The sequence below is a fragment of the Macaca nemestrina genome, chromosome 10, assembly GCF_043159975.1.
Source record: "Macaca nemestrina isolate mMacNem1 chromosome 10, mMacNem.hap1, whole genome shotgun sequence".
In the NCBI taxonomy this organism is placed as follows: domain Eukaryota; kingdom Metazoa; phylum Chordata; class Mammalia; order Primates; family Cercopithecidae; genus Macaca; species Macaca nemestrina.
The window spans coordinates 84,455,106-84,482,491 of NC_092134.1; the positions used below are offsets into that span (position 1 = coordinate 84,455,106).

General features: G+C 54.6%; 2 protein-coding genes, 2 long non-coding RNA genes and 1 other non-coding gene across 11 annotated transcripts; 2 read left to right on the top strand and 3 right to left on the bottom strand.

Annotated features, from left to right (window-relative positions):
- Positions 1-3,988: 3,988 nt before the first annotated feature.
- LOC139356560 (uncharacterized) lies at positions 3,989-5,411 on the bottom strand. The gene is made up of 2 exons (XR_011608562.1): positions 5,249-5,411; positions 3,989-4,203 (listed from the first exon to the last, which is right to left on the bottom strand). It is a non-coding gene; the product is annotated as an uncharacterized lncRNA (long non-coding RNA).
- A 117-nt stretch (positions 5,412-5,528) lies between these two features.
- LOC139356771 (uncharacterized) lies at positions 5,529-10,184 on the top strand. Its single transcript, XR_011609180.1, has 3 exons — positions 5,529-5,730; positions 8,126-8,211; positions 10,048-10,184. It is a non-coding gene; the product is annotated as an uncharacterized lncRNA (long non-coding RNA).
- On the bottom strand, positions 10,016-14,445 carry LOC105492891 (Wnt family member 1). The gene is made up of 4 exons (XM_011760251.3): positions 13,854-14,445; positions 12,872-13,125; positions 11,947-12,212; positions 10,016-11,484 (listed from the first exon to the last, which is right to left on the bottom strand). Exons 1-4 carry the CDS (start codon positions 13,955-13,957, stop codon positions 10,996-10,998), a joined length of 1,113 nt encoding a protein of 370 aa, XP_011758553.1. The 5' UTR covers positions 13,958-14,445; the 3' UTR covers positions 10,016-10,995.
- On the top strand, positions 12,968-27,313 carry LOC105492890 (Wnt family member 10B). 7 transcript variants are annotated; one of them, XM_071071780.1, is made up of 11 exons: positions 12,968-13,094; positions 16,334-16,444; positions 16,573-16,693; positions 18,055-18,105; positions 19,708-19,849; positions 20,119-20,689; positions 20,989-21,212; positions 22,090-22,211; positions 22,316-22,578; positions 24,338-24,711; positions 26,093-27,313. In XM_071071780.1, the coding sequence occupies exons 8-11, from the start codon at positions 22,138-22,140 to the stop codon at positions 26,549-26,551; spliced, it is 1,170 nt and encodes a 389-aa protein (XP_070927881.1). In that variant the 5' UTR covers positions 12,968-13,094; positions 16,334-16,444; positions 16,573-16,693; positions 18,055-18,105; positions 19,708-19,849; positions 20,119-20,689; positions 20,989-21,212; positions 22,090-22,137; the 3' UTR covers positions 26,552-27,313. The 7 variants fall into 7 exon arrangements, with proteins under 7 accessions (XP_070927881.1, XP_070927882.1, XP_070927883.1 ...); XM_071071781.1 differs by having other exon boundaries at positions 16,573-18,105; XM_071071782.1 differs by lacking the exon at positions 18,055-18,105.
- On the bottom strand, positions 17,001-17,104 carry LOC112428670 (U6 spliceosomal RNA). Its single transcript, XR_003020727.1, has one exon. It is a non-coding gene; the product is annotated as a U6 spliceosomal RNA (small nuclear RNA).
- Positions 27,314-27,386: the final 73 nt, after the last annotated feature.

The following is a 27,386-nucleotide window of genomic DNA, read 5'->3' on the forward strand; positions in this document are numbered from 1 at the left end:
TAGCTCACCCCTGTAATACCAGCATTTTGGGAGGTTGGGGTGGGAGGATTGCTTGAGCCCAGGAGTTCAAGACCGGCCTGGGCAACATAGCAAGACCTTGTCTCTCTGTTTTTTGTTTCTGTTTTTTCTTTTTTTTTTTTAATTTTTTTAATTAAAAAGAAAAAACATAAAATAAAAGAAAGAACAATACCTGGTACATAGTAGGTGATTGACTGTTAGCTCTGATTATTATTTCTCTCTAGGGCTATTTTATTAGTGTTGGGGTATGAGAACAGGAGGATGGGACAGAGAGAATTAGAAGTAGGGGAGGATGGCCAGGTACGGTGGCTCATACCTGTAATCCCAGCACTTTGGGAGGCCAAGGCCAGTGATCATGATGTCAGGAGTTTGAGACCAGCCTGGCCAATACGGTGAAACCCCATCTCTACTGAAAATACAAAAATTAACCAGGTGTAGTGGCGCATGCCTGTAGTCCCAGCTACTCGGGAGGCTGAGGTAGGAGAATTGCTTGAACCCAGGAGGCAGAGGGTGCAGTGAGCCGAGGTCACGCCACTGCACTCCAGCCTTGGCGACAGAGCAAGACTCCGTCTTTTAAAAAAAATTGCGGGGTGGCTCACACCTGTAATCCCAGCACTTTGGGAGGCTAAGGTGGGTGGATCACGAAGTCAGGAGTTCGAGACCAGCCTGACCAACATGGTGAAACCCCATCTCTGCTAAAAATACAAAAATTAGCTGGGTGTGGTGATACGCGCCTGTAATCCCAGCTACTCGGGAGGCTGAGGCAGGAGAATTGCTTGAATCTGGGAGGCAGAGTTTACAGAGAGCCAAGATCGTACCACTGCTCTCCAGCCTGGGCGACGGAGCAAGACTCTGTCTCAAAAAAAAAAAAGTAGGGGAGGAGGAGAATCAGGCAGCAGATGCCAGTGGAGAGGAGGGAGGAATCCTGGGGTGGGTACAGACAGCCCTTTTAATGGGTAAATGGTGCCCTGGCAGTGCTTGAGCGGTTATGGTGTCAGTGCAGCACACCCCTTCCCCCAGAACTTACTCCATCTTTGCCTAAGGATAGAGTCAGCACCAGCTGCCAAAATTCTGGGGAAAAAAGGAGAGAGACAAGAAGGGGAGGAGTGACTCCAGGTCTAGGGGCCAGCCCCTGGTGAGCCATATCTCAGACTGACCCTCCAGGGCTCTGTGGGTGGGACACTGGAGGCTCCCTGCTGCGAAAATGACTTCTAAATCTGGCTGTGTCTGCCAGCCAGCCTTGAGACAGAGGCCACAACCACCCCCTACCTTGGGACAGCCTCACTGGTCAGGAGTAGGGACAGCAGACGCAGGAGGATGTGGTCAATTTGGGGCAGCAGACCTCAGGTTAGTGCAGGATCCTGCTACCCTCCCAATAGCCAACTTCTTCCCGGGGAAGCCCCTTTCTGCCCCCGATGGGACCCAGTTAATATGGCTTTATGAGAGTCAAGAGCCGTCTCTTTCAGACTCTCAGGGGACGGCTGGGACTTCCCTAGATCAGCCACAGATAGGTGATAGGTAAGGAAACCAAGCCCCAGCATATAACTCTGGGATTTCAGAGTGTCAAGGTCAGGAGTATGAGTGTGATGTGTGTGAGAAGAAGAGGGCCAGGAGAGATAACTGAACATGAGGACACAGGAAGTGTGTAAAATGTGTCTATGGGGAAGCAGCAGCATTCACTCAGTTGTTCATTTGTTTACTCACCCATTAAACATATATGCCAGGTGCTAGGAACACAAAAGAGACTCAGGCATGCTTCTTCCCTTCAGGAAGCTCACAAGCTAGGGTGCGTATGATATAGGGAAAGAGATGTGGAAGAGGAAACCCACAGTCATTGCAGTGCAGGAAGATGGCATAATATATGTTAATGAAAGCATTCCTGAGAGAGCAGGGAGGATGAAAAGAGGAGCAGCTCCCAGACTATGACTTCTTATGGGGAGTGGAATGTATCCAGGCGTCTGGGAGACAAGTTGCTGAGGGTGCAGATGTTAGTGAAGGAAAGTTTGGCCTGAATACGTCTCTGCCTCTGCATATCCTGGCATGGGGTGAGCTCCTTCCCTTGAAGCCTCTGGCGCTACCTAGACTTTTTTTCAATTTTCTTTTCTTTTCTGCCACCCAGGCTGGAGTGCAGTGGTGCGATCTCAGCTCACTGCAACCTCCACCTCCCGGGTTCAAACAATTCTTCTGCCTCAGCCTCCCGAGTGGCTGGGACTACAGCTGCGTGCCACCACGCCCAGCTAATTTTGTATTTTTAGTAGAGACAGGGTTTCACTATGTTGGCCAGGCTGGTCTCGAACTCCTGACCTCAAGCGATCTGCCTGCCTCACCCTTCCAAAGTGCTGGGATTACAGGCATGGGCCACCACACCTGGCCATTTTTTTTTTCTTTTTTCTTTTTCTGAGACAGGGTCTTTCTATGTCACCCAGGCTGGAGTGCAGTGGCACGATTACAACTTAACTGCAGACTCAGCCTCCCCAGCTCAAGTGATCCTTCCACCTCAGCCTCCTGAATGGCAGGCACCACAGGCACATGCCATCACGCCTGGCTAAATTTTTTTTTTTTTTTTTTTTTTTTTGTGGAAACGGGGTCTCCCTATGCCACCCACGCTGATCTCGAACACCTGGGCTCAAACGATCCCCCCATCCTGGCCTCCCCAGTTGTTGGGATTACGGGTGTGAGTCACTGCACTCTGCCTACATAGCCTTTTGTGAGTCCTTTTATGGATAGATTTTCCATTCATCCATCTACCCACCCATCCATCTATACATTCCACATCCACTTATCCACCCATCCACCAACCTATTTGTCATCTATCTGGCCATTTATACTTTTTTTTTCTTTTTTAAGACAGTCTCACTCTGTTGCCTAGGCTGGAGTGCATTGGTGAGATCTCTGCTCACTGCAGCCTCCGCCTCCTGGGTTCTAGCGATTCTCGTGCCTCAGCCTCTTGAGTAGCTGGGATTACAGGCACCCACAAACATGCCTGGCTAATTTTTGTATTTTTAGTAGAGACAGGGTTTTACCATATTGGCCAGGCTGGTCTGGAACTCCTGACCTCAGGAGATCCACCAGCCTTGGCCTCCCAAAGTGCTGGGATTACAGGCATGAGCCACTGTACCCAGCCGCATTTATACTTATATCAATTTATTCCTCTGTCCATGCATCCATTTATTCATGTTGCCATCTATTCACCATTTAACAAAGGCATATGATATGCCCAGGTCAGTGCTGCAAGGGCTAGCCTAGTATGAGGATGAGTAATATACACAGACAACCACCAATGGGATACCCAGTATGCGCTGCTAATGAAAGCCCTACCAACATGGTGCTTCAGGAGCTCTAACAGGCAAGACCAAGGGAAATCAGAAGAGTCTTCATGGGGGAAGGAACATCTGAGATGGGTTTCAACAGTGGGAGACAGGGAAGGGGGGCATTCTAGAATGTGGGACAATGCAGAGAGGTGGGAAAACACGTGGCTTTCATAGGGAACAGAGGCATTAGGGAATGCAGAGGGGAAGAAGGGTGAGTCCTGGAAAGATGTGTGGGAGCCAGATCTTGAAGTATTTCTTTTTTTTTTTTTTTTTTTTTGAAACGGAGTCTCACTCTGTCAACCAGACTAGAGTGCAGTGGTGTGATCTCTGTTCACCACAACCTCCACTTCCTGGGTTCAAGCGATTCTCCTGCCTCAGCCGCCACAGTAGCTGGGATTACAGGCGGGCACCATAACGCTCAGCTTATATATATATATATATGTGTGTGTGTGTGTGTGTGTGTGTGTGTGTGTGTGTGTGTGTATATATATAGTAATTTTAGTAGAGACAGGGGTTTCACCATATTGGCCAGGCTAGTCTCGAACTTCTGATCTCAAGTGATCCGCCCGCCTCTGCCTCCCAAAGTGCTGGGATTACAGCTATGAGCCACCATGCCCGGACTGTTTCTTGGTAATGAAGATAAAACATTTGCACTTCAGTGAGAGGAATTGAGGGAGAGGTGAATGATAGAGTTTTTGAGCTGGGAATGTTCTAGTGCCTCCTCAACACCTGGAGAACTTTTTTTCCTGCGGCTTGATCGTAACCTCGTTGGTCTTGTTACCTTGTGGAATCTGCTGCTGGACCATGAGCTGCTGGAGGTGATTTAGCTCTGTATACCCAACAAGTTTGGCATGGAGCAGGCTCTCAGAAAATGCTGGAATAAAGAAGGAACAAATGATAAAACTGTGCCACAGGAACGCTGGCATAACAATGCAGTTCAGACATACAGGAAGAAGGATGGCTGCGGCCTGGGGTGATCCCCTGCTCCTGAGAGATAACCCTGCCTTCTTTGCTAGAGTCTCTCCAGGAGCTCTTCCAAGAGTCACCACAAGGAGGCGCTATCCCAACTGCCGCTCTGAGTTCGGCCAGGGTCTGTCGTGTTACAACTGGTGAAGTGCCCACCCCTGACGGTCCAGGGGTGGTCTAGACATTTCCTTCCAGCAAGTCCTGAGAGAATGAGGGGCCTGAGTGCAGCTGTGGAAGAGAATAGCTCACAGATCCCAGTTTTAAAGCAAGTACCGGCTTCATCTGTAGTCATCCATTCATTTGACAGTGCCTATTACGTGCAAGGTACAATGTTAAGCTCTCATAAAAGCAACAGTGACCAAGACACAAAGACATAGTTCCTGCCCTCAAGGAGCTCACAATTGGTTCTGCCTAAATCTTCCTTTCTTATCTCTCTCTCTTTCTTTTACACACACACTTGCTCCCCAGGGCCAACCACCTTGACCCAGAAAGCTGTCTCCACGTGAAATATGCTCTTTGGAACTCTTGCCCCTCCAAATCCAAGTTTCTCGCTGAGGTTGCTGCATGGCCACATTAGTGTGACCCCTGGGAATGCTGTGACTCTTGACCGCTCCTTCTTGACGTGCCTCCTTTTGCTCTTCACCTGACAGGCCCTTTCCTGCTGTCTCTCTCAGCCTCTCCCATCACATCCACAGCCGCTCTGCCAGCCCTGGTAGGTTTAGGGACCTCCCCAGAGTAGGCCTGGTACAGGTTAGGACCTCCTAACACCCTGGAGGCTATAGGGACATGAGGATGGATCTGCAAAAGCACCCCGTGAGACCCCGGCATCACGCCTCTGGAGATGAGGAGTTGGAGAGTCCAGAAAACCAAAATCCTCAGAAACAGGTCCCGCTCTGGCCTGGGGCTCTGCCAGCCAAATCCATCCCCTGACAGAGGCTGCCTTCTTTTCTCACCTTCTTTGGGGGGACCAGGAGATAGCTCTGTAGTGATGGCTGTGGGAGACACTGGTGGGGAGGTGAAGCATTGTGGGACACTGTCCACTTTCCCAACATGCTCCAGGGCCCATCGTAGCCCTTGGCGGGTTTGGAAGAGGAGGGGAGGGAGGGCTGGTGCGGAGAGTGGGAGCCAGGCCCATCGAGGTCCCAGGAGTGAATGCCTCATTGTTGGCCAGGCCAGAGTCACAGATAATTACCTCAATTAGTGACAATGGGAGAGTAATAAATACAGGCTTAGTGTCTCCTACCCCACCAGGGCTCCGAAGATTAATCCAGGCTGACGGGCGGGCCCTGAAAGGCGTGATGGACAATTCATTAAACTCCCCAAATGCCGCACAACCTGGGCGTGAAGGCTGAGTTAGCCCCCTGGGGGCTGTGCCTTTGTCCCGATTGTGTGTCTCCGCCACAGCAGAGCCGGGCAGCCCCCAGAGAGCGGGGAGGTGAGTGGGGCTCCCCAAGCCGGGCCAGGCGGCGGGAGGATTAGGCCTCGGTCCGGCCCTGGTTGCCCTGGCACACTGGCCCGGCCTGGCTGGAATGTCCGTGGGGGGGAGCCGGTCGAGCATAGGGGCGGGGCCGACAAGGTGGGGTAAGGGGGGCACACAAAACCAGGGGCAGGAGGAGTTAATTAGACGCCAGCCGAGGAGGGCGAGGGGCCACAATAGGGCTGAGGGGCCGCCAGGGATGGCCCCTTAACTTCCGAGGATTAATAGGGAGGAGGGAAAAGGGAGGGGTTCAGCCCTGGGGGAGGAGAGCTGGGAGCTTCATAGGGTGGAAGTGCCCCCTCTTGCCCCAGCTTGGCACCTACTTGGCAAGTGGCTGGGAGGCGGGAGGCTCCGGCAGCCTGGACAGGTACCCTCAGCATCCCAGAAATGGCTCTTTCTTCATCACATGGCACCTACTTAGGGAGGATGATTGCGCAGGAAGGGGAGAAAGGACCCCCTCATTTACAAGGGAAGTAGTGGAAGCAGAAGTGTTTGGGGGCCCTGTTCTCAGTCACCCCCCAGCCCCATGCCCCGTAACCTATTCTGAGGCACAACCAGGAGCCTGAAGCTTTGCTTTCCTGATGAGGCTGCCAGGTTGAAGCCAGGAAGTCCTTAGTGGGGGCTGGAGGTGATGTGAGCACATGGAGTAGGGGTGGCTGTGTGTGCTTGCACCTGTGTATGCAGACACTGTGCACACAGGTGTGCCTGTGCACAGGGTCTGGCATTCAGTTGGCTTTCAGTTAATGCTTGTCGAATGAATGAATGAACTTCCGTTTTGCTGAGCGTAAATGCATGTGAAGAAGAGAAGTAGCATCCGGCTGTGCCATGACACAGAGTGCTTTGGGCCCTTTCATTCTGAGCTTTCAGCCAGGGCCCAGGGAGGGTAGGGACCCCATCTCTGAAGAGATAAGCAAACGTTCAGAGAAAATGGAGTGGCAGTGGTTCCTTCACCTTGAAAAGGGGGGAAAATATGGTAGCCTTTAGGAAGCCCCACTTCCTCCTGGGCCTCAGGGAACGGGGCAGCCCTGGCTCCTCCCTAGGAGCCACCCCACCCTGCCCCTCCCAGGGGATGACAAGGGAGCGAGTTGGCGGCAGTTCCCTGGGCATATTTATAACCTGCTGCTCGCTCACCAGCGTCTGCTTTTAGACCAGACGGGGGAGGGGGCAGGGGGGTGGTCTGTCTCATGCTGGGCGCCCCGGCTGGGTGTGGAAAGAGTGAGTAAGGGTGAGTGGTGGGCAGCCCTGCATGGATATTCCTGCTCACACCACAGCCAAACAGCTTATTTTCTCCTCATTTTGTTATTTTTCTCCCTCAGCACTGGAGAGGAGGACTGAGCCAGCCTGGGGCGAGGGGGGAGGCTTTGGGGGAGGCTGGACCCTAGGGTATTTGCAGCCCCACTGACAGGGTTTTTCCAGGGTGCGTGTGGCAGGGTGTGTGTGGCACTGGCTCGCTGACCCCCTGGGGACTGTACACAGCCTGCCTTTCTTCTCAGCTTTTCCACTCCCCCCAGGATATTTCAGGACTAGTCTTTCTCTCACTTGCTCAGGCCAACCTGTATCCAGGGTCCTGGCACCTGAAGATCAGAGGTGGTGGGAGGTGGTGCATCAGGCACAGTCCTGATGTCACCATCCTATGGCCACCACCCTGAGCCCACTGTGGCCCCTGAGACCTTTGTGAGTCTCCTTTCTAGGCACAACTGTTCTTCTCCCCAGGATGTACCTGCTCCAGCCCTGTGTGAGGACAGCACAGATGATCACAATAACAAAATGATTAGCTTCTATACAGTGCTTTGCAGATCCCTCCGCCCTTTTACTTGTTTTTTGTGTGTGTGTGTGTTTGTGTGTTTTATTAGTGCCCATTGAGGGCCCAGCCTCATTCTGCACTTCCCAACACCATCACCTTTGAAATTCCAGCCCTTGGAAGAGAAGGGCCTCCGTGCCGAGGGCTTGAGTATGGGAGTCTGCCCTTAAACTTCATTTATGTGCAGAGGGCTTTACACTTCATTGAGCCTTCATTGCACTCCCTCTACTATACTAACCATATCTGTGGATGTGCTTGATCCCCTGGCCAGACTGTCAACCTCCTCCAAGCAGGCACTGTGGTTTATGAATCATTGTATTGCCAGCATTTGGCAGATGCCTGGTATAGAAGAGGTGTCAGTGAGTATTCAGATGACCCAGGCTTTCAGGTACATCATCTCATCTGAACCTCATCACCTCCCTAAAAGGTTAAGTAACAATAACCATCCCTGTTTGATAGGCAAGGCAACTGAGTCTGAGAAAGTACAAGATTTGTTGAAAGTCTGGGTAGGGGCAGAAAAGAATTCACCACTTTCCCTTGCTCTTCCTCCAGCTCCTGTTTGTCAACCTGGTTCAGAGTGCCCCAGCTTCCAAGCCTGATAGCTGATACTGACTCCAATTCTTGGAGTTTGAATTTAGGTGAGAGTAGTTGGAGACAGTTGCCAACACTTTGCCTCTACCCTGCTGCTTCGCCCCAACTCTGGGCACTGTCCAGCAGGGGCCCAAGCCCCGCCTCCCACCTCTGGCAGCCTATTAACTTCTTATATGGGGAATTGAGGGATTTAATAGCTCTTTGGCTTATAGACTGGGCATTCTCTGCAGGATGCTCTTTATGGAAACCCAAAGCTTTTCAGGTACCTCTTCCCCAGGATCAAGAGGTTTTTATTTCTCCCCCTAGGGTGAGGAATCAGAGCTGCGATGGTGCTAGCTTGGCAGGTGGAAAGAAAGGGAAAGGGATGTCATTGCAGGATTGAGCAGTTCCTGGCTCCATTCCCTTACCCTTACACATATCCTAAAGGCCCACAGCGGGTCACACATCCAGGGAAAGGTAGGAGGCACCAACAGCAGAAGAGGCCTGAATAGGAGAGAAGGGAATAGGGGAGAAGGGGAAATTCTCAAGCTGACTGGGAGCAGTTGTTGCTCTTAGGGGATAAGTGGGGTGTTTCACAGCTCCCCTTGCCCTTCTGATCCTCCCCTGTGGGGAGGGGTTAGGATTAGGGACAGACATTAGAGCTTAGAAGGGGTTAGTGTTTGTCTGAAGTTAGGGTTAAGGCTAAGGTTCAACCTAGACCTAGGGACAGGAAGAGGATTAGAGTTAGAGATAGGTTTAGGGCCGTGGGTAGGATTAGAACTCCCTCTGACTCTGGCGAATGTGAACACAGAGGTATCACATTGGTGTTAGTAACAAAATCCTCATTCTGGCTCTTTATGGGAATGGCTAGCTTCGTGGTTTGGTTATGGACCACATTAGGGTTTACTTTGGTTACATTGGTTTAAGCCTAGCCTGCATTTGGATTCTAGCCTACCTGCTCCCTTCTCTCCCACCAGCATCTCTGAGCTTCTGGGTCCAGCACCGGGCTCATCACCTATTATCTGGATCTCCCTGAGCCCAAGATTGGGAGCGGGGGTCCTAATAAGGTATTATATATATACCTAATAGTCTATACACACACACACACATACACACACACACGCGCGCGTGCGCGCGCGCGCACACACACACACACACACACATATATATATATATATATATATATTTTTTTTTTTTTTTTTTTTTTTGTAGAGATGGGGTCTCCCTAAGTGGCCCAAGTTGGTCTCAAACTCCCGGGCTGAATCAATCTACCCTCCTCGGTCTCCCAAAGTGTTGGGATTACAGGCATGAGCCACTGTCCCAGGCTGGTATTTACTTTTCTGCTGGTGGAAGGGCTTCACCCTTGTCCAGTGCCCTGACCACAGCTGAAGAAGCCAAGCTTCAGGGACCAGTAGCTCTACGTCAGGGGCAGCAGCACCCTTTCTGCTTTAGTTTCTCTTCCTACTTTTTGGAAGATGGTCACAGTTGTCATTCAATAGTAGCTATTTTCTCAACAGCTGTTCCAGGCAGGAAAAGCAGGCACTGGGGTTGTTTAACCCCCATTCACCGAGTATATGCACTTGTCCATATCACACAGCCAGTTGCTGTTCTACGAGGAAGAAGAACCCTGCAGGGTTGTTTGGCTACTGACCAGGTTCCTCTCTCAGGAGAGCTGGATTCCCAGTGGCCTCCTTAGGGTCATCCAAGGGTCAGAATCTCAGGGTCCTCTGGCAAGATTAGGAAACCAGTCCCCCAACAGCATATTCTATTTGTTTGAGAGAGGTAAGCTTCCAAGCCTGGGAGTGGTAAAAGGAGAGGATAGGGGACACCACAAACAAGGCTGTGTTCTGGATTCAAGGAAAAGCCACCAAGCCATCGATAAAAATAGAGATTTTATTCTGCAGAGGAAGATGCTACATTGGTGGGGGCGAGGAGCCACTAATAGCTACAATGGAAGGAAATACCGATTCCAGGAGGCAAACGCATCTTTGAGAAACTGAGGAGAGAGGAGGGACCATAAAAGGCTGCAGGAAGAAAGAAGAGAATAGTGGAGAGGGATAGGGTTGGGTTGGAGGTGTTCTTTGCAAACCAGGCTGGGACCCAGCACAATAAATAGTTTTATTTACAACATCCAAACTCGTGGCTCTGTATCCACGTTTCAGTGCAAATTATTTACACACTGATGAGGAGGCAGGACAGGAAGGGGTAGGAGGTGGCCCACGGAGGCATGGCTCACAGCTGTTCAATGGCTCCACGACAGAGACTGGGAGAATGGGGGCATTTCTGCTGGTTCCCGCAACCTCATTTCCACATCATCACAGCTGCCCTTTTGCCCTGGAACCTCCTGCTTCAGCGGCAGGTGGGGAGGAGAAAGGCCCTGATGCCCAGGTGTGGGTTCAGGGTCTGCACCCGTGGCAGGAGAATAGGAAGGGGCCTCGGAGGACCCAGAGAAAACGCAGGACAAAGGGGAAGAAGAGAGGCAGAGAGGTCACTGGCGCGATGGAGCAGGCAGAGTGACACCGTCAGGAGCTGACCCCATGGCCGAGGGGACCCATCCTTCTCCCACCTCCTGGCCAAGCAGGGGGCAGTGCAACAAGGGGTCTCCCGCGGAGAGGGAGGGAGGTAGGTCCGGGGCAGGTCCATCAGGATGGCAAGAGGGTTCATGCCGCCCCAGGCAAGTGGTTTGAGGAGTCCCCAGGTAGGAGGAAGTGGGAGAGATGGGATACATATGAACCGCGGGGAGTGTGACTGGAGGTACTCGGGTGGGCGAATAACCGGGTCTTGAGTGCCAGCGAGTCTGTTTGGGGGAGGGCTCGCGGAGAGCGTTCCCGGGGGCAAGTCCGCGCAGCGCCTCACAGACACTCGTGCAGTACGCGCGTGTGCGTGCAGTTGCGGCAGCTGACGTGGCAGCACCAGTGGAAGGTGCAGTTGCAGCGCTCGGTGACGCGCTGCGTGCGCGTGCGGTGGCCCCTGCCGCAGCAGAGCAGCTCGCAGCCGTCCAGCGCGGGCGACGAGCTGTTACAGGCGCGCCCTGCCGTGCCCGCTGTACCCAGGCGTCCGCTGTACGTGCAGAAGTTGGGCGATTTCTCGAAGTAGACGAGGTCGTGGGGGGAGGGCGGTTTGTGGGCCGGGTCTTCCGGCTCCAGGCGCAGCAGCTCCGCCCGCGAAGCGCGGTTGCTGCCGCGGTTGCCGTAGAGGACGCGCGAGGCGCCGTCGAAGCGGTCGCGCAGCACATCGCCCACGGCGCGCAGGGTGGGCAGCCGCATCCAGCACGTGCGCACCGTGCAGGATCCGGACATCCCGTGGCACTTGCACTCCTGACGCATCTCGGAGAATACGGTCTGCGGGGAGAGGGGAAGAAAGAGTGTCCCAGGACACCCGGCCAGAGTCACCCTCCCAGACACTGCCCCCTCCCGGACGCCACGGGGGCCGGACCTCAGCAAAGGCCCAGGCCTAGCTGAGCCCAGGGGAAGGGAGGCGCGAAATGTTCCGCTGAGATTTGGAAACCCTGCCCAACCCTGCTCCGCCGCGGCGGGTCAGTCTCGTCCTCTCAGGCTTGTTTTTCAAATCTGTATAGTGAAGAGACTGTGCTTGATTTGTAACCTCTTCTACCTGTCCGCGGGCCAGGCATCCCTTTGCCCTCAGCCACTGTCTCCTCTATTCTCCGGCTTCTTTCCAAGCCTCCAGCTCTCCCAGGACGCCCTCTCCTGGTGCCCCTTGCCTTATCTCACCGACCGTCTCTTCCCCAGCCCGAGGTTGGCCGCTGCCGCTCCGCTTAGGGTGCGGAGCCTCTCAAAGCTCACCGTACGGCCAGCCTCGTTGTTGTGAAGGTTCATGAGGAAGCGCAGGTCCCGCCCCTTCTCCCCGGAGTCCACGAACTCCCGGCCGAAGAGGCGGCCGAAGTCAATGTTGTCGCTGCAGCCCCCCCAATGCCAGTCGGGGCCCCCGGGGCCGCGCCGCCGGTAGTCACACGTGCAGGATTCGATGGAACCCTCTGAGCAGGAGCGCGCCACCGAATGGGTGACCCCGGCGGAGGTGATAGCGAAGATAAACGCCGTTTCTCGACAGCCTGTGGGAGAAGGGAGCAGGGGATCGGCGAGGGTGTACGCGGGGCGCGGCCAGCACCCTCAGCGAAGGGCTTGGGACCGGAATCCAACCCCCGACTCCGCACTTAGAGTCCTGAGAGCCAAGGCCAGCAGTGCTGGAAAGCTGGTCTCTAGGGCTAGTAGAGAAAGCAGGTGCGTGGGCACGCAGCCACGTCCACGGGCGTAATCACACCTTACTGGGAGGTTCCAGGGCGCATTTTGGCTCGATAGCGGAAGTGGAGCAGCCCCAGAGAGAAAAACCAAAGAGAGGGGAGCAGAAGAACCATACATCCCCAAGACTTCTTCGCAGCCCAAAAGTTTCAACCCATGTTGGCGATGCAAGCCTTGCTAGGCGAGAGGCAAGACACACGCCTGCAGAGAGCAGCTTCCCAGGCGCTTTTGAGAGAGGCTGGGGGAAAGCGGCGGTCAGCCGGCGTCCGCGACCTGAAACTTTATCTGGGGCAGTAGCTCAGAAAAGTTAAGCTTCGCTTCCAGGGTGCACGCTGGGCACCAGGCACTTGGCGGGTTGATCGTGTGACCCTCCAGACGCCTGGGACACCTTCTCTGAACTCGCCCGCCCATGCCCTGGGGGTGACCCCGCGTTTCCCCTGCTCCCGGAAGCGTCGCCTTCCTGGGCACCCACCTCGGTTGACGATCTTGCCGAAGAGGTGGGGCCCTGGAGCAGTGGGACAGTTCCAGCGGCGATTCCGGAACTGCCACTTGCACTCGCGCACGGCACTCTGCAGCCCCCCACTCACGCTGTGCAGGATCCCCGGATTTTGGCGTATCAGACGCCGCTGTTTGCGGCTCAACAGCTGCAGACTGGGCTCGAGTACCAGTTGCAGACTCTTGGAGTCCGTCAGCAGGTTCGTGGAGGAGGCTACGTTCACAATACCCCTGGTGGGACGTATGATAGCTCAGGCTCAGGAAGGGGATCCGCACCCTAACCATAAAAACTGTGCCACCCAGTCCTCTTCCTGGGGGTATGTGGCTGGAGAGAGTGGCGGGAGATTAATAATACGCTAATAACCCCGCGCTCCCAGGCTCACTAATTTGAAAGAACTGGGCGTCCAGACTTGTGTGTCCCCAGTAGTCCCAGGGCTGCTCGCCTGAGCCCTAGGTCCGGAGACTGGACAGAAGAGGTACCCGGAGACCGAGTGTCTACCTCGGATCTCCGAGCCTCTTCCGGTCAGCCTGAGCGAGATAATCGTGGCCTGCAGTTTTTGCCCACCCAAGGCGTGAAATGCTTAGGAGTCCCACCCTCTTCTCCCCTCCTTTCTAAGCGAACGCCTGGCCCTTCACTTCCCGAGGTGGGGAAACCTGTGGTGAGGCCACTACCGTGAGGCTGGAGTTGGCGCTCAAAGGGGAAGGGCGGTACTAGATGAGAGTGGGCTCCCTGCCTGGGGTATCTTAGGCCTCCGCGGGCGGGCGGATCATTTGCCCCACTTCTACAGAGCTGGAGTCTGGGGCAACTCCATGCCAGATCGCCCTTCGGTGTCGCGGAGGGAAGTCAGAGCGGGGAGGGAGTCTGTGGGCAGACGGATCCCAGAGCGTGGGAGCTGGGTAGGGTTGGCCCCTGGCTCTGTGCCTCGGGACAAGTGGCGACCCCGCACCAGCTCACTTACCACCATCGGCCACTGCTGTTGGCAGCCAGGGCTGCGGGCAGAGCGGCCAGCGCCAGCAGCAGCGTAGCAGAAACCCAGCCAGGCAACAGCGCCCAGAGCCCCATGGCCTGCCTGACTTTGCCCGCTCTGTGCTGCAGTTGCGGCGACTTTGGCTGTTGCCCGCGACGATGGGACGGGACGCGGCGGTGGCGGCAGTGGCGAGAATTCGCAGTCTGGCTTTAACAACCCTGGGGGCGGGCGGCGGACAGCATGGCTCGCGGTCCCGGCTGGTGGGCTGAGGCGGCCACGGCGGGCGGCACCGCCTCTTATAGTTGCGGCGCTGGCTGAAGTGACGGGAGGAGGCTGCCCCGCCGGGCCGCACTGTGGCACCAGGGCGCACCGGTTAGGGGCGCAGACAATGGGCAGCGAGCGGGGCTGTGGTTCCCGCCCGTCTGAGCCGAGAGCTGGCGGGTTGGCCGTCGGGGCTCACCCCCGCCCCCTGCCCAGTGGCCCCCGCCTCCGGGCCTGCACTGGCCGCGGACCCCTCCCCTTGGGACACCCTCCCACGCGCGCTCGCCTCACTCAGCTGAGCGTCCGGAGCCCGTCGGGGACTAGCATCCGCCAGGGGGCGCGGCGAGAGTGTGCTGCGGGGAGAGCCCGCCAGGGGCCCAGCCCGCCTCGCCACCCGCGGTGGGGTTGTCCCCTCGACGTCACCCCGGGCCCCTCCGACGTCCCCTCTCTCCCCCGTCCTGACTGTCGGAAGGAAAGCTGTGGTTCTGGGCAGCGACTCCGGGGAGACGCTTAACCGCCCAGGAACCCCCGATGGCTGGACAGAGAAGGAAAAGGGGGAGACGGGGGCGTGAGGGCGGCTGTGGTCAGGGAAATCCCGGGGATGAGTTGTGGGGGTGAGCTGACCAAAAGGAGCCTAGCGGTGGAGAGAAACCTGAAGCAGCAGGCAGTTTGCTCATGTGGGCCAGAAGGAGCGAACAAGTGGCTCTGTGTGTGTGTGTGTGTGTGTGTGTGTGTGTGTGTGTGTGTGTGTGAAGTGGGACAACATGAATATGGGTGGGAGTGAGAATGTGCTGTGTTCTGAGGGTGCATCCTCTTGTGTGTTGGTACGTGCAGAAACTCCTTGTTCTGGTGAAGGATGTGAGGAAACTTTCCAAAGAATTTTGGAATTTCGCTCAAGTCAGAAAGGGTCATGGAGTCACCTTGTCACAGTCATCGCCTGGGGCAGTGTGTCAGGAAGGTGGTGGCGACGGTTGACAGGAGACTCAGAAGCATGATTGAGGGATGCAGAGTGTCTGGATTGTGTATGGAGTGGGTGGATGAGCGTGTGCATGGGATGATTAAATATGTGTGTATATGTCATTCTGTTGCCCTTTGTACCTCGTGGCATCCTATGGTGTGTCACACTGTGGTATGTGTCAACCAGTGCATGTCATTGAGAGAGAGAGCTGAGCCTACAACCAAGATGGTATTGAGGTGAACCGAGCCTGGAGTGGCTAAGTCTCTGAGGCCTACGCTCAGAAAGGATGGGAAGTGGTGTGGATGTCCAATGTATGCATGGTGATGGAGACGACTGGGAAGACAAGGGTTATTGCTGGCTGCATTGAACCTAGATTAGGAAACTTGTGCCTCCATGTGTTTGCTTCTGTTTGGATTTTTCTGCCACGTTTCTGTCTTCCCCCAAAGCTCTGGTTCCCACCATACTGGGATACCCAGAGTGCCTGTGAACATCTCATCCATTGTACATTTTTCTCTTCTCTCCCAGGGACTCCTACTCAGCTTCAAGGCCACTTTGGCCTCCTATTGAAGAAGTGACAGGCTGGGTGCTGTGGCTCATGCCTGTAATCCCAGCACTTTGGGAGGCCAAGGTCAGGAGATCGAGATCATCCTGGCCAACATAGTGAAATCTCATCTCTAATAAAAATACAAAAATTAGCTGGGTGTGGTGGCGTGCACCTGTAGTCCCAGCTACTCGGGAGGCTGAGGCAGGAGAATGGCTTGAACCCAGGAGGAAGAGATTGCAGTGAGCCGAGATCACACCATTGCACTCCAGTCTGGGCTACAGAGCGACTCCGTCTCAAAAAAAAAAAAAAAAAAAAAAAGAAGAAGAAGTGGCTGCTTTTCCCTATATGATGAATAGGGGGCACTGCCAGCCTGGTTATCATGCCCCACCACCACACACAGATGGCCCCTGGAAGGAGGGAAGATCTTTACATCTCTTCTCTCTCCTCATTTTGCAGAATTAAGAATAGATCAGGCAGTTGTTCAAGGTCCACATCTAATAAATGAATCAATGGTAGAACCAGGTTAAAACCCAGACCAATTTGACTCAAAGCCCATGCTCTTTCGAACTTACCAGCTGCTTGCCAGTGTGCAGCAATTGCATGCTGGGAACCCTTCTCAAAATTGATAGGTTAAAATAATTTTTAGGGCCTTCCTGCCTCCCTTTTGAGTTCTAGCTCTCATTTTTTTTCATCTCTCTTGTCTTTTAGGATGCCTTCTGACTGAGAAATTTCCCCAGGCCTGAACCTAGAGTCTTAAGTCCCAGAAACGACAGGATTCTCTTCCAAGGCAGGGAAATCACTCTTAGGAATAAATGTCAGGTAAGTTTCATTAATATTCCTGGGCACTTGTGTTTTAAATGGGATGTATGTTAACCCAAATGAAGCCTGATGGAAGTTATTTTATAAAGAAATGTCCTTCTTTCCCTTTTTTCTTCCCCTTTGCCCAGCCTAGTATATCTGGCCCTTCCAAGGATCCACCCCTGAGGGAAAAGGTGTAGTGGTCCAGCGTCCTCCATAGATCCAAAAGCCAGTAGTGTCTGCAGAGAGGACTCAGCATAGATGACTCAAGTAAATGGACAATGTCCCATGGGGAGCCTGTCCTTTACCCCTTATGAGTTTCTTCCCACTGGGGCCTGTGTTACAGCTTTTGGCCTGGTGGATTGATAAAACACCGTGAGGGTGGGAGGCTGGCTGGAAGATATGGAAGCCCTGTCTTTGACCACTGGTGTCAAGCAGAGGTGGGAAGAGAGGAAAGGAGCCACTGTGCTTTGTTCCAACATTCCACCCACCAGGAGTAGGGGAGAAGAGGGTAAGGCCCCTAGATCTGGGTCACATTTGTTATGACCTGGCTCACATTTCTTTTTCTTTTCTTTTTTAAAATATGAAATGCTTCACAAATTTGCATGTCATCCTTGCGCAGGGGCCATGCTAATCTCTGTATCATTCCAATTTTAGTATATGTGCTGCCAAAACAAGCACCCAAATTTCTGTTTATATCAAATAATCATGATATCAACTGTCCCCTCTTTCTTTCCTGCATCATCCACTTACCTCTCTCCTGGAACATACACATAAGCATGCAGACATGCTGCAATAGTACCCATCTGAAAAACCCAAAAACTTCATTAGACCCCACATTACTGCCCAAGATTGTTCCATTTCAGTGCTCCATTTTACTGCAAAAATCAAAAGGGTTGATTTAATTACTAGAGCCGATATCTTTTCTTTTCTTTTCTTTTCTTTTTTTTTTTTGAGACGGAGTTTTGCTCTTGTTGCGCAGACTGGAGTGCAGTGGTACGATCTCAGCTCACTGCAACCTCCGCTTTCTGGTTTCAAGCAATTCTCCTGCCTCAGCATACTGAGTAGCTGGGATTACAGGTGCCCACCAACACTCCCAGCTAATTTTTGTATTTTTAGTAGAGAGGGGGTTTCACCATGTTGGCCAGGCTAGTCTCGAACTACCGACCTCATGATCTGCCCACCTTGGCCTCCCAAAGTGCTGGGATTACAAGCATAAGCCACTGCGCCCAGCCCAAACCATCTTTCCTAAAACAGAAGTCTGATTAATTCATTTGTCTGCTCAAAATTTTCCAATGAGTCCCCATCTCACTCAAAGTAAAGGCCAAAATCTTTACAGGGACCTCCTTCCTAGCCCTCCAGCTTCATTGCCTACCACTCTCTTCCTTGTGAATTCCTCCTCACCAGCCCCGCTGGCCTCTTTTCTAATCCTTTGAACCAAGCATGCTCCTTTCTAAGGGTCTGTGCACCTGCTTTTCTGTCTTCTAAAATGCTCTTCCTCAGATCTCTCCATGCATTTGTTCCCTCGGTTTGTTTTCCCTCCCCCTTTATAAAATAGAATCCCACTACTAATCTCCTTTACTCTGCTTCATTTTTCTCTATATCAATTTTGACCATGGATGACTTTAAAGGCTTGAAGTTGAAAATCAGTAGCAAACCACCCCCCTGGAATAGGGGTAGAGGTGAGATGTTAGAGGGGAGAGGGGCTTTGCCTTGGCTTTGGGATCTGGGAGGAAGCAGGCACCAGGGTTGAGAGTTTGTGGGCAGAGGAGCCTACCCTCCTTTGAAGCACCCGCAGGCAGCACTGCCCCATTGGACTAGGAAGGCATAGCCCATCCATTAGGCCTGAGTAGAGAAGGGGGCAAAAATTCTGTCTAAGGTAATCCCATGGATTTGTTGGGGTCGACTGCTGAAAGTGGGGCCTTCCTCAGAGTCCAGTATACAGTCGGCCCGCAGACCCTTTGGTGCCTCCAGGTGGTGGCCTACGGTGCTGCAGCAGAAGGCGCATTAGGCAGAGGGTGGGCAGCGCAGCTGAGCTCACCGCCACGGGCGCATCCATCCCTCCTGGGCCTATAATTTGGGTTCCCCAGGCCTGGCCGCCCCTATCAGCGGCTCAGCAACAGATGAGTCACCCGGGACCCCGGGCCAAGGCAAACATGGGGGGAGGAGGAGGAGGAGGCTTCCGAGGCTTTAGCCACCGCCTCAGTTGCTCGACATCCCCCAATCTCCAGGGGCCCCCACTCTTTTCTTTGACCCCCGCCCTCCAGTGCCCCAGTGTTCTTCCCACATTGCTCTTGTTACACCCTCCATCCCTAGGATAGGAAGGGCAGCCCTCCACTCTTCTCATCGAGGGGAAGGGGAACCAGCTTGCTCCTAGATCCTCCCTGCAGTGATGAAAGCCCCCCACTTTCCCCCTCCTGTCATTGGCCCCGACCCACGTCAAGGTCTCTCTGGTTCCCGTCCCTCCCCTTTCTTGGAGCTGGCCGCGTGCTTGGGGTATTAGGCAATGGGTGTGCACCCGCAACCCTCTCCAGGCCCCGCCTGTCCCACCGCCCTCTAGCCGCCTGCGGGTCAGTGCTCAGGCCAGCCGGTCGGGCTGAGGGCACTGCGGGCCAGCTCAGGCCACCCAGTCTGCCGGCCTGTGGCCTCTTGTCCCAGAGTTGGGCTTCAGTAGAGAGAAGGAGCAGGACTCTGGGTCCATGGATTTGGAGCAGTCCTGCTTGGGGAGACCTAGGGTCACCAGGAAGTTGAAACCTATTGTAGTAGTTCTGTCCGTTGCCCCTTCTTGGCACCTGACTGTATGCTGGAGCTTGACAAGGGTAGAATCAGAAGGCAAAAAAAAAAAAAAAATAATAATCCCAAACCTAAGGGGGACCCAGGAGACACATGGAGAAATACAAATGTCCATGAGGTCCCCATGGAGAAGAAAGGCTTAGGCAACCTCATTCCCCTCTTCCAAGGACCTGGCAGGAATCCCAGGCTGACTGCAAGAAAAAGAATAAGGACACTGGTGGGGATCACGAATCCAGGTGTAAGGATGAAAACTATAAGATGGGACTTGCAGATTCTGGTGACCTCCAAAACCACACATGGTTTGGCTCTTGTCCTCTAAATGGGAAGGAGGGTCAGGAACTCTAGGGCTCCCTTTTCCCCATCCCAGAGGTAGGGAATCAGAGAAAAGCAGCCTGGTCCAGGATGTCCAGTGTCAGAGACCATGGCACTTTCACCTCTCCAGACTGCTCATCAACCTGGCACATAAAGGTGATCTGTAAATATCCCAACAGATGTTAAGTTCGCTTGATCTCCTGTCTCAGACTGCTGTGCCCGCTATCCAACAGTGACCCCTGCAGCACGGGCAGGACCTCCAGCAGCACAGACTGGAGGCTGGCTGCCCAGCAGAGCTGCAATGCCACCACCAAGAAAGAGGTGACTGTGGTTGTGGGTATCATCCCTGTGCCTCTGCTTGCTGGGGGCAGTCTGAGTCAATGTGCTTGGGGCGCGTGGGGCCAGCCGTGCCTTGGGCTGCGGTCTGGCGGGGCGGGGGGCGGCTGGAAAGCCTGGGGCCCCTCTCTGGCAAAAATAGCCCGCAGTGGTTAGAGCTTCGAGGGTGAGTCAGGCGGGAGCACGGTGGCGCCTAACCCCTTCGCTGCCACTGGATCTTCCTAAGGCGGTTTGCCTTTGCCTATGCACCCCAGGACCAGGCTCTTTCCCGGCTGCCCTTAGGCTTGGCTCAATTTTGGATCCCAAGGCCCTCCTCATCCCACAAGAAGCAAGTCTACAGCTTGGAGCAGGAATCCAGGCCACCCAATGTGCAGACCGGGGGAATCCCGAGAAGGGTAGGATACCTCTGTTGGCAAGCATCCCTGCCAGGCAAGGAAGCATCGCGGCAGGCTGATGATCTTTGGTGCTACCTGAACCTCTGCTAGGGCCAAACTCTGAGGCCAAAGCTGACCCCTCCAAAGGGGCAGGCGCAGGGCTTGGAAGTGGGTGGGAACCAAGCTGCCCAGACCTGTGCTTCTCCTGCCCGCTCTGAGTACCCTAGGTGCACTCAGGCTGTGGGTGCCACATGTGACTGTCCCACACCGAGAAGCCCAAAGACTGTCCGGCTCCATCCTCATCTTGTCAAAGGCACTTTCCAGCCACCCTGATCTTGGTGGAGAAACTGACTCAAAGAGAAGTGATGAAAGATGTGGCCACTTTGGTCCCGTTCTGGCTCCCTAGGAAGGTTACTACACCCTCCCTGCAGCCTTGGCGACCCCAGAGCAGGTGAGAGGAACTCTGGCCACCTCCTTCTTCAGTAGGGCCAAGCCTGAACCCAGGCGTCGGGGGAGAGGGTGTGTGTGTGTGTGTGTGTGTGTGTGTGTGTGTGTTTGTGTGTGCGCGCGCCGCGCGCGCGCGCGCGCTGGGAGGAGGGGGAGCGGCTGCATTTGCCTGGTCAAGGCTGGGAGTGGAGAGTAGGGTGGGGAAGCCCCAGGCTCGGGGAGGGGCCGCAGCTCTGTCAGCCCGGCAGAGCCACCGTGAGCTCCGCGCCAGCAAAGCCAGAGCCCTCAGTCCTTTGCTCGCAGGCTTGCTAGCTCTCTGGATCACTCCCTCCCTTCCTCCCTCCCTTCCTCCCCGCGGCCGTGGCGGCGCTGGGGAAGCGGTGAAGAGGAGTGGCCCAGCCCTGGAAGAATGCGGCTCTGACAAGGGGACAGAACCCAACGCAGTCTCCCCACGGTTTAAGCAGCACTAGTGAAGCCCAGGCAACTCAACTGTGCCCGTCCCGGACCCCGCACCCAAACCACTGGAGGTAATTAGACCTGGGAAAGCAGGGAGGGCAGGGACGTGCACACAGGGAAGAGACAGGCACGTGTGTAGTCAGACAGACAGACACACATCCACCCACAGAAGCACAGAGACACATAGAGAGCCAGAGATATTGCTAGCAATAAAGACAGAGAGAATAAAGGAGTGCCCCTAGATTTAGAAAGCAATGAATGTGAGAGCCAAGGGGTGAGGACCAGACGGGTGCCTATGGAGGAGGGGAGCTTGTAGTTAGGCAAGGTGGGGGATAGGGAAGAGGACTCAGTCTGCCCCACAGTCCCTTTTAGGAGAGAGCTAGGCTCGCCTCCCCATCTTTCCTGCACCGGGAGCCTCTCCTCTTTCCTTGCTGCTCAGGGAGGAGGCAGTGTGGGTGGGGAACTCATTCTTGGACCTTTTTCATGGAGCTTGCTTGCCCTTGATGACACCTGGAGGTGACACCCCCTTAGGTGGTGGGGAACCTCCTCCCTATCCCTCTCTCTAGCCCTGTGAGGGCGGCGAAGCTAGTCGTGGGGCCCTGGAAAAGGGAGCAGTAGAGGAGGTTGTGGAGTAAGTGTTTGTGAGTCTGTGTGTCTGAGTTTGTATGTGAGTGTGTGTCTGTGTGCTGGGCGTTGTGTCTGATTGGGCAGGGTTCCAGGGGTGCTCACTTGAGTCCTGAGCTGGGACAACTCCTGGACTCTTCTTCTTTAAGACCTCCAAGCCTCAGGGACTCTGGGAATCAAGGGGTGATTCTTCTTGTTTGAAGAGGAATGAGAAGGGTCAGTAGGGTGGCACCGGTGGTTTAGGAGCCCGAAGGAGGGCATCACTTGGTTCCCCAGGCGAGCCGCCCTATTCCTGAACCCGCATCAAGTCTTCCCGTCCCGCAGGTCCTGATCGATCTGCCGATCTGCCCACCGGAGCCTCCGGGCTTCGACATGCTGGAGGAGCCCCGGCCGCGGCCTCCGCCCTCGGGCCTCACGGGTCTCCTGTTCCTGGCGTTGTGCAGTCGGTGAGCAGTTCGCCTTGTCTCCCAGACCCCAGAAGCACCGACCAGGGGTGGGGAGAGTTGGAGGGGTCTGGACCACAGACCCCAGACGCCTTCTTGGTTCCCAGGGCTCTAAGCAATGAGATTCTGGGCCTGAAGTTGCCTGGCGAGCCGCCGCTGACGGCCAACACCGTGTGCTTGACGCTGTCCGGCCTGAGCAAGCGGCAGCTAGGCCTGTGCCTGCGCAACCCCGACGTGACGGCGTCGGCGCTTCAGGGTCTGCACATCGCGGTCCACGAGTGTCAGCACCAGCTGCGCGACCAGCGCTGGAACTGCTCAGCGCTCGAGGGCGGTGGCCGCCTGCCGCACCACAGCGCCATCCTCAAGCGCGGTGAGCCTGGCTGGGCGGGTAGGCGCTGCCGCCGAGGCTAGAGGGTGGGGGGCGGACCGAGGCGCGCGGAGGCGGGAAGGAACGGGTTCGCTGCTTCGGGAGGGGCCTCTCCTGGAATTCCCCCCTCCCCCCTCAGACCCGCTCTGAGCCAGGTCTGGCCACTCGTCTGGGGCCCTGTGCGCCTAACTTCCACCTGCGTGCTGCCGGCGAGGCAGCTGGGTCCCTGCTCTCCTACCCTAGGGCCCCCCTTTCCTGCCTCCGCCCAGCTTAATCTGGGTTGCACCTGTGAGCAAGAGATGCCCCCAGTCCTGGAAGCTTCAAACGGCCCCCTATTCCCTCTCCTATTTTCTCTCCCCCCATCTTGGCTGGACAAGCCCAGGCTGGTGTCCCCAGTGTCTCAGCGGGGGTGGAGTGACGCCCCCAACCGTTTAAGGGTTAAATCTGCTCCCCTAATTGCTGGGGTTCCCAGGAGCCAAAGCTGGGAACAAAGACCCTGATGACTTTGAAGCTGGGGAGCCAGTCCCCTCCTCTGTGCTGTGGGGGCTCCAGGTGTTGCTCACCTGAGCAGGTGAAGAACGGCTGGAGAGGCAGAGAACAGGTCACTGCTGGCCTGGTCTGGGAGGCATGGCTGCCTCTCCCCATTCCCTGCTGGAGTTCACTCCCTGAGGTGTAAAGACCCATGGGGGCTCAGCCCAGAGATGGGGGCAGTGCTCTGGGGACTATGGGGTTAATAGGCAGCTGCCATCTGCAGGGGAATTCCCAAGACTTGTGCAAACAGCTTCACCCCTGGAGGGTTGGAGTTGGGGGATCAGAAGGCTGGCCCAGGAGCCCTGGATCCTGGGGTAGGAGAGGCCTGGTCTCTAAGAGGGTGCTGTCTGTCATCTTCTCAGGGCTCCGGAGAGCCCCTGCCTAAAATGAAGTGAGGGTCCCCCTCCTTCCCCACAGGGCCTGGTGTAGGGCAAGGCTTGGACACCTAAATGGTAAGCATGTTTATTTAAGTCTGGGAAAGGCTTGGCATCCTGAGCTTCTGTGACCCCCAAAACATAACAAAGAAGCCAACCTTTTAAGAGGGCCTTAGGGAAAATCACTCCCCCACCTCTCTCCTCCTCTCAGTGTTTTATAGGGTAATAGCAGGTTAGGATAAACATTAAAAGGGCAGTCTTGAAGGGCAAATATAAAACTACATCCTGGGAAGCGGAAGGGCAGCTCCATAGCTCCAGTGCTTTGGGGGTGCTAGGGTGGTGGAAGGTAGGTTGGTTAAAAGACTCACTAACCCTGAAGTGAAATTAAAAAAAAAAAAAACAGAACCACAAAGGCTCTGCTGCCACCTCACCCAAGCTCCCTGCAGGGTTGGGGGAATTTCTAAGGCTTTCAGATGTAGAACTCGGTTGTACACATCTTCAAAGACCTCAGGGACTCCCTCTTAGTCATCTCCCAACTCCAGGGGTCTCTCCCTCTGGGCTAGCTCTTTCATCTACACCTGAAAATCACCGACTTACAGAATGAGAATGGGCCTCAGAGATCATCTTGACCCATCGTCTCCCACCTCCCTTTAGAAATGAAGAAGTTGAGGCTCTGTGCTTTCTGTACCCTTCCTTGTCCCATGACTTTCCTCCAAATCACTCAGCTGGTAAATGGCAGGGTCAGGATTCAGTTAGGAATTTCTGGAGTTGGAGGGGGGCTGTTTATTTCTTTCTGCCTCCACACTCTCATCTGCCTGTCAACCTTACCTCCACCATCACAACCTTCTCATCCCCAGGTTTCCGAGAAAGTGCTTTTTCCTTCTCCATGCTGGCTGCTGGGGTCATGCACGCAGTAGCCACTGCCTGCAGCCTGGGCAAGCTGGTGAGCTGTGGCTGTGGCTGGAAGGGCAGTGGTGAGCAGGATCGCCTGAGGGCCAAACTGCTGCAGCTGCAGGCACTGTCCCGAGGCAAGAGTTTCCCCCACTCTCTGCCCAGCCCTGGCCCTGGCTCAGGCTCCAGCCCTGGCCCCCAGGACACATGGGAATGGGGTGGCTGTAACCATGACATGGACTTTGGAGAGAAGTTCTCTCGGGATTTCTTGGATTCCAGGGAAGCTCCCCGGGACATCCAGGCACGAATGCGAATCCACAACAACAGGGTAGGGCGCCAGGTATGTGTGTACATCTTGTCCTGGGTCTCCCCAGCTTTTGAGGCCTGGTTAGAGTTTGAGAGGCACAGGGGAATAATAGGATAAAGTGTGATGAGTGACTGACACCATCAGCAAGTCACCCAGCCTCAGTTTTATATCTGTAAAGAACCTAATGATACTTACCTTACAATGTTATTAAGACTGAGCTAGCAGGCCAGTGTGGTGGCTCACGCCTATAATTTCAGCACTTTTGGAGGCTGAGGGGGGAGGATTGCTTGAGGCCAGGAGTTCAAGAACAGCCTGAGCAATGTAGTTAGACCCCATCTCTATATTTTAAAAAATTATATATAAAAACAGACTGGGCCGGGCGCGGTGGCTCATGCCTGTAATCCCAGCACTTTGGGAGGCTGAGGTGGGCAGATCACCTGAGGTCAAGAGTTCGAGACCACCCTGGCCAAGGTGGAGAAACCCAATCTCTAATAAAGTACAAAAATTAGGCGGGGTGCGGTGGCTCACGCCTGTAATCCCAGCACTTTGGGAGGCTGAGGCGGGCAGATCACGAGGTCAGGAGATCGGGACCATCCTGGCTAACACGGGAAACCTCGTCTCTATTAAAAATACAAAAAATTAGCCGGGCATGGTGGCATGTGCCTGTAGTCCCAGCTAGTGGGGAGACTGAAGCAGGAGAATCGCTTGAACCCGGGAGGCGGAGGTTGCAGTGAGCCTAGCTTGTGCCACTGCACTCCAGCCTGGGTGACAGAGCGAGACTCCATCTCAAAAAAAAAAAAAGGGCCAAAACTTAGCTAGGCATGGTGGCCGGCACCTGTAATCCCAGCTACTCAGGAGGCTGAGGCAGGAGAATCGCTTGAACCTGGGAGGCGGAGGTTGCAGTGAGCCGAGATGGCTGCACTTCAGCCTGGGCGACGAGAGCAAGGCTCCATCTCAAAAAACAAAAACAAACAAACGAAAAAACAGACTGATCTAGCAAATGGTATACCCAGCATAGTGCCTCATCCTTGGCTCACTACATAGTAGCTATTATTACAGCTGCCTTCCCTACAGAATTTAGGCATGCTGTGGGCCAGACTCACAATTTTATAAGTGCTTACAATGGAAAGAGCACTGGATTGGGTGTCAGGACAACTAGAGTTGAGTCTTGGCTCTATTACCAGCTGTTGATGGAAGACGGACAAATCACACCGCTCTGGCCTCAATTCTGTCATCATAAAATGAGGGAGTTGGCTATTAGTTAACCGCAATGTCCTTTCTATTCTGATATGCCACGTTATTCTTGCCTCCATTTGTCCCTCTCTGTGTTCTCTGTTCCCTTCCCTCTGCTGTGCCTCTGTGTTCTGTCCATTTGCTGCCCTCCGCTTCACCTCTTCTCTCCCTGATGCTCTAGGTGGTAACTGAAAACCTGAAGCGGAAATGCAAGTGTCATGGCACGTCAGGCAGCTGCCAGTTCAAGACATGCTGGAGGGCGGCCCCAGAGTTCCGGGCAGTGGGGGCAGCGTTGAGGGAGCGGCTGGGCCGGGCCATCTTCATCGATACCCACAACCGCAATTCTGGAGCCTTCCAGCCCCGTCTGCGTCCCCGTCGCCTCTCAGGAGAGCTGGTCTACTTTGAGAAGTCTCCTGACTTCTGTGAGCGAGACCCCACTATGGGCTCCCCAGGGACAAGGGGCCGGGCCTGCAATAAGACCAGCCACCTGTTGGATGGCTGTGGCAGCCTGTGCTGTGGCCGTGGGCACAACGTGCTCCGGCAGACACGAGTTGAGCGCTGCCATTGCCGCTTCCACTGGTGCTGCTATGTGCTGTGTGATGAGTGCAAGGTTACACAGTGGGTGAATGTGTGTAAGTGAGGGTCAGCCTCACCTTGCGGCTGGGGAAGAGGACTGTGTGAGAGGGGCACCTTTTCAGCCCTTTGCCCTGATTTCCTTCCAAGGTCAATCTTGGTCCCTGGAAGCTTAAAGTATCTACCTGGAAACAGCTTTAGGGGTGGTGGGGGTCAGGTGGACTCTGGGATGTGTAGCCTTCTCCCCAACAATTGGAGGGTCTTGAGGGGAAGCTGCCACCCCTCTTCTGCTCCTTAGACACCTGAATGGTCTAAGATGAAATGCACTGTATTGCTCCTCCCACTTCTCAACTTCAGAGCCCCTTTAACCCTGATTCATACTCCTTTTGGCTGGGGACTCCCTATAGTTTCACCACTCCTCTCCCTTGGATAACCCCAGGCACTGTTTGGAGCCATAAGATCTGTATCTAGAAAGAGATCACCCATTCATGTGTACTATCCCCAAACTCCTCTACTGCAGCCTGGGCTCCCTCTTGTGGGATAATGGGAGACAGTGGTAGAGAGGTTTTTCTTGGGAAGGGGACAGAGTGCTGAGGGGCACTCTCCCCTGAATCCTCAGAGTTGTCTGTCCAGGCCCTTAGGGAAGTTGTCTCCTTCCATTCAGATGTTAATGGGGACCCTCCAAAGGAAGGGGTTTTCCCATGACTCTTGGAGCCTCTTTTTCCTTCTTCAGCAGGAAGGGTGGGAATGGATAATTTATTGTACTGAGACTTGTTCTTGGTTCCTGTTTGAAACGAAAATAAATTAAGTTACCGGACTGGATGCAGATGGTGATGTATGTACCCACACTTGGGATCCCAGTCCATAGCTTCTTTTCTAGGTTAATTCTCCTACCTTCCTAC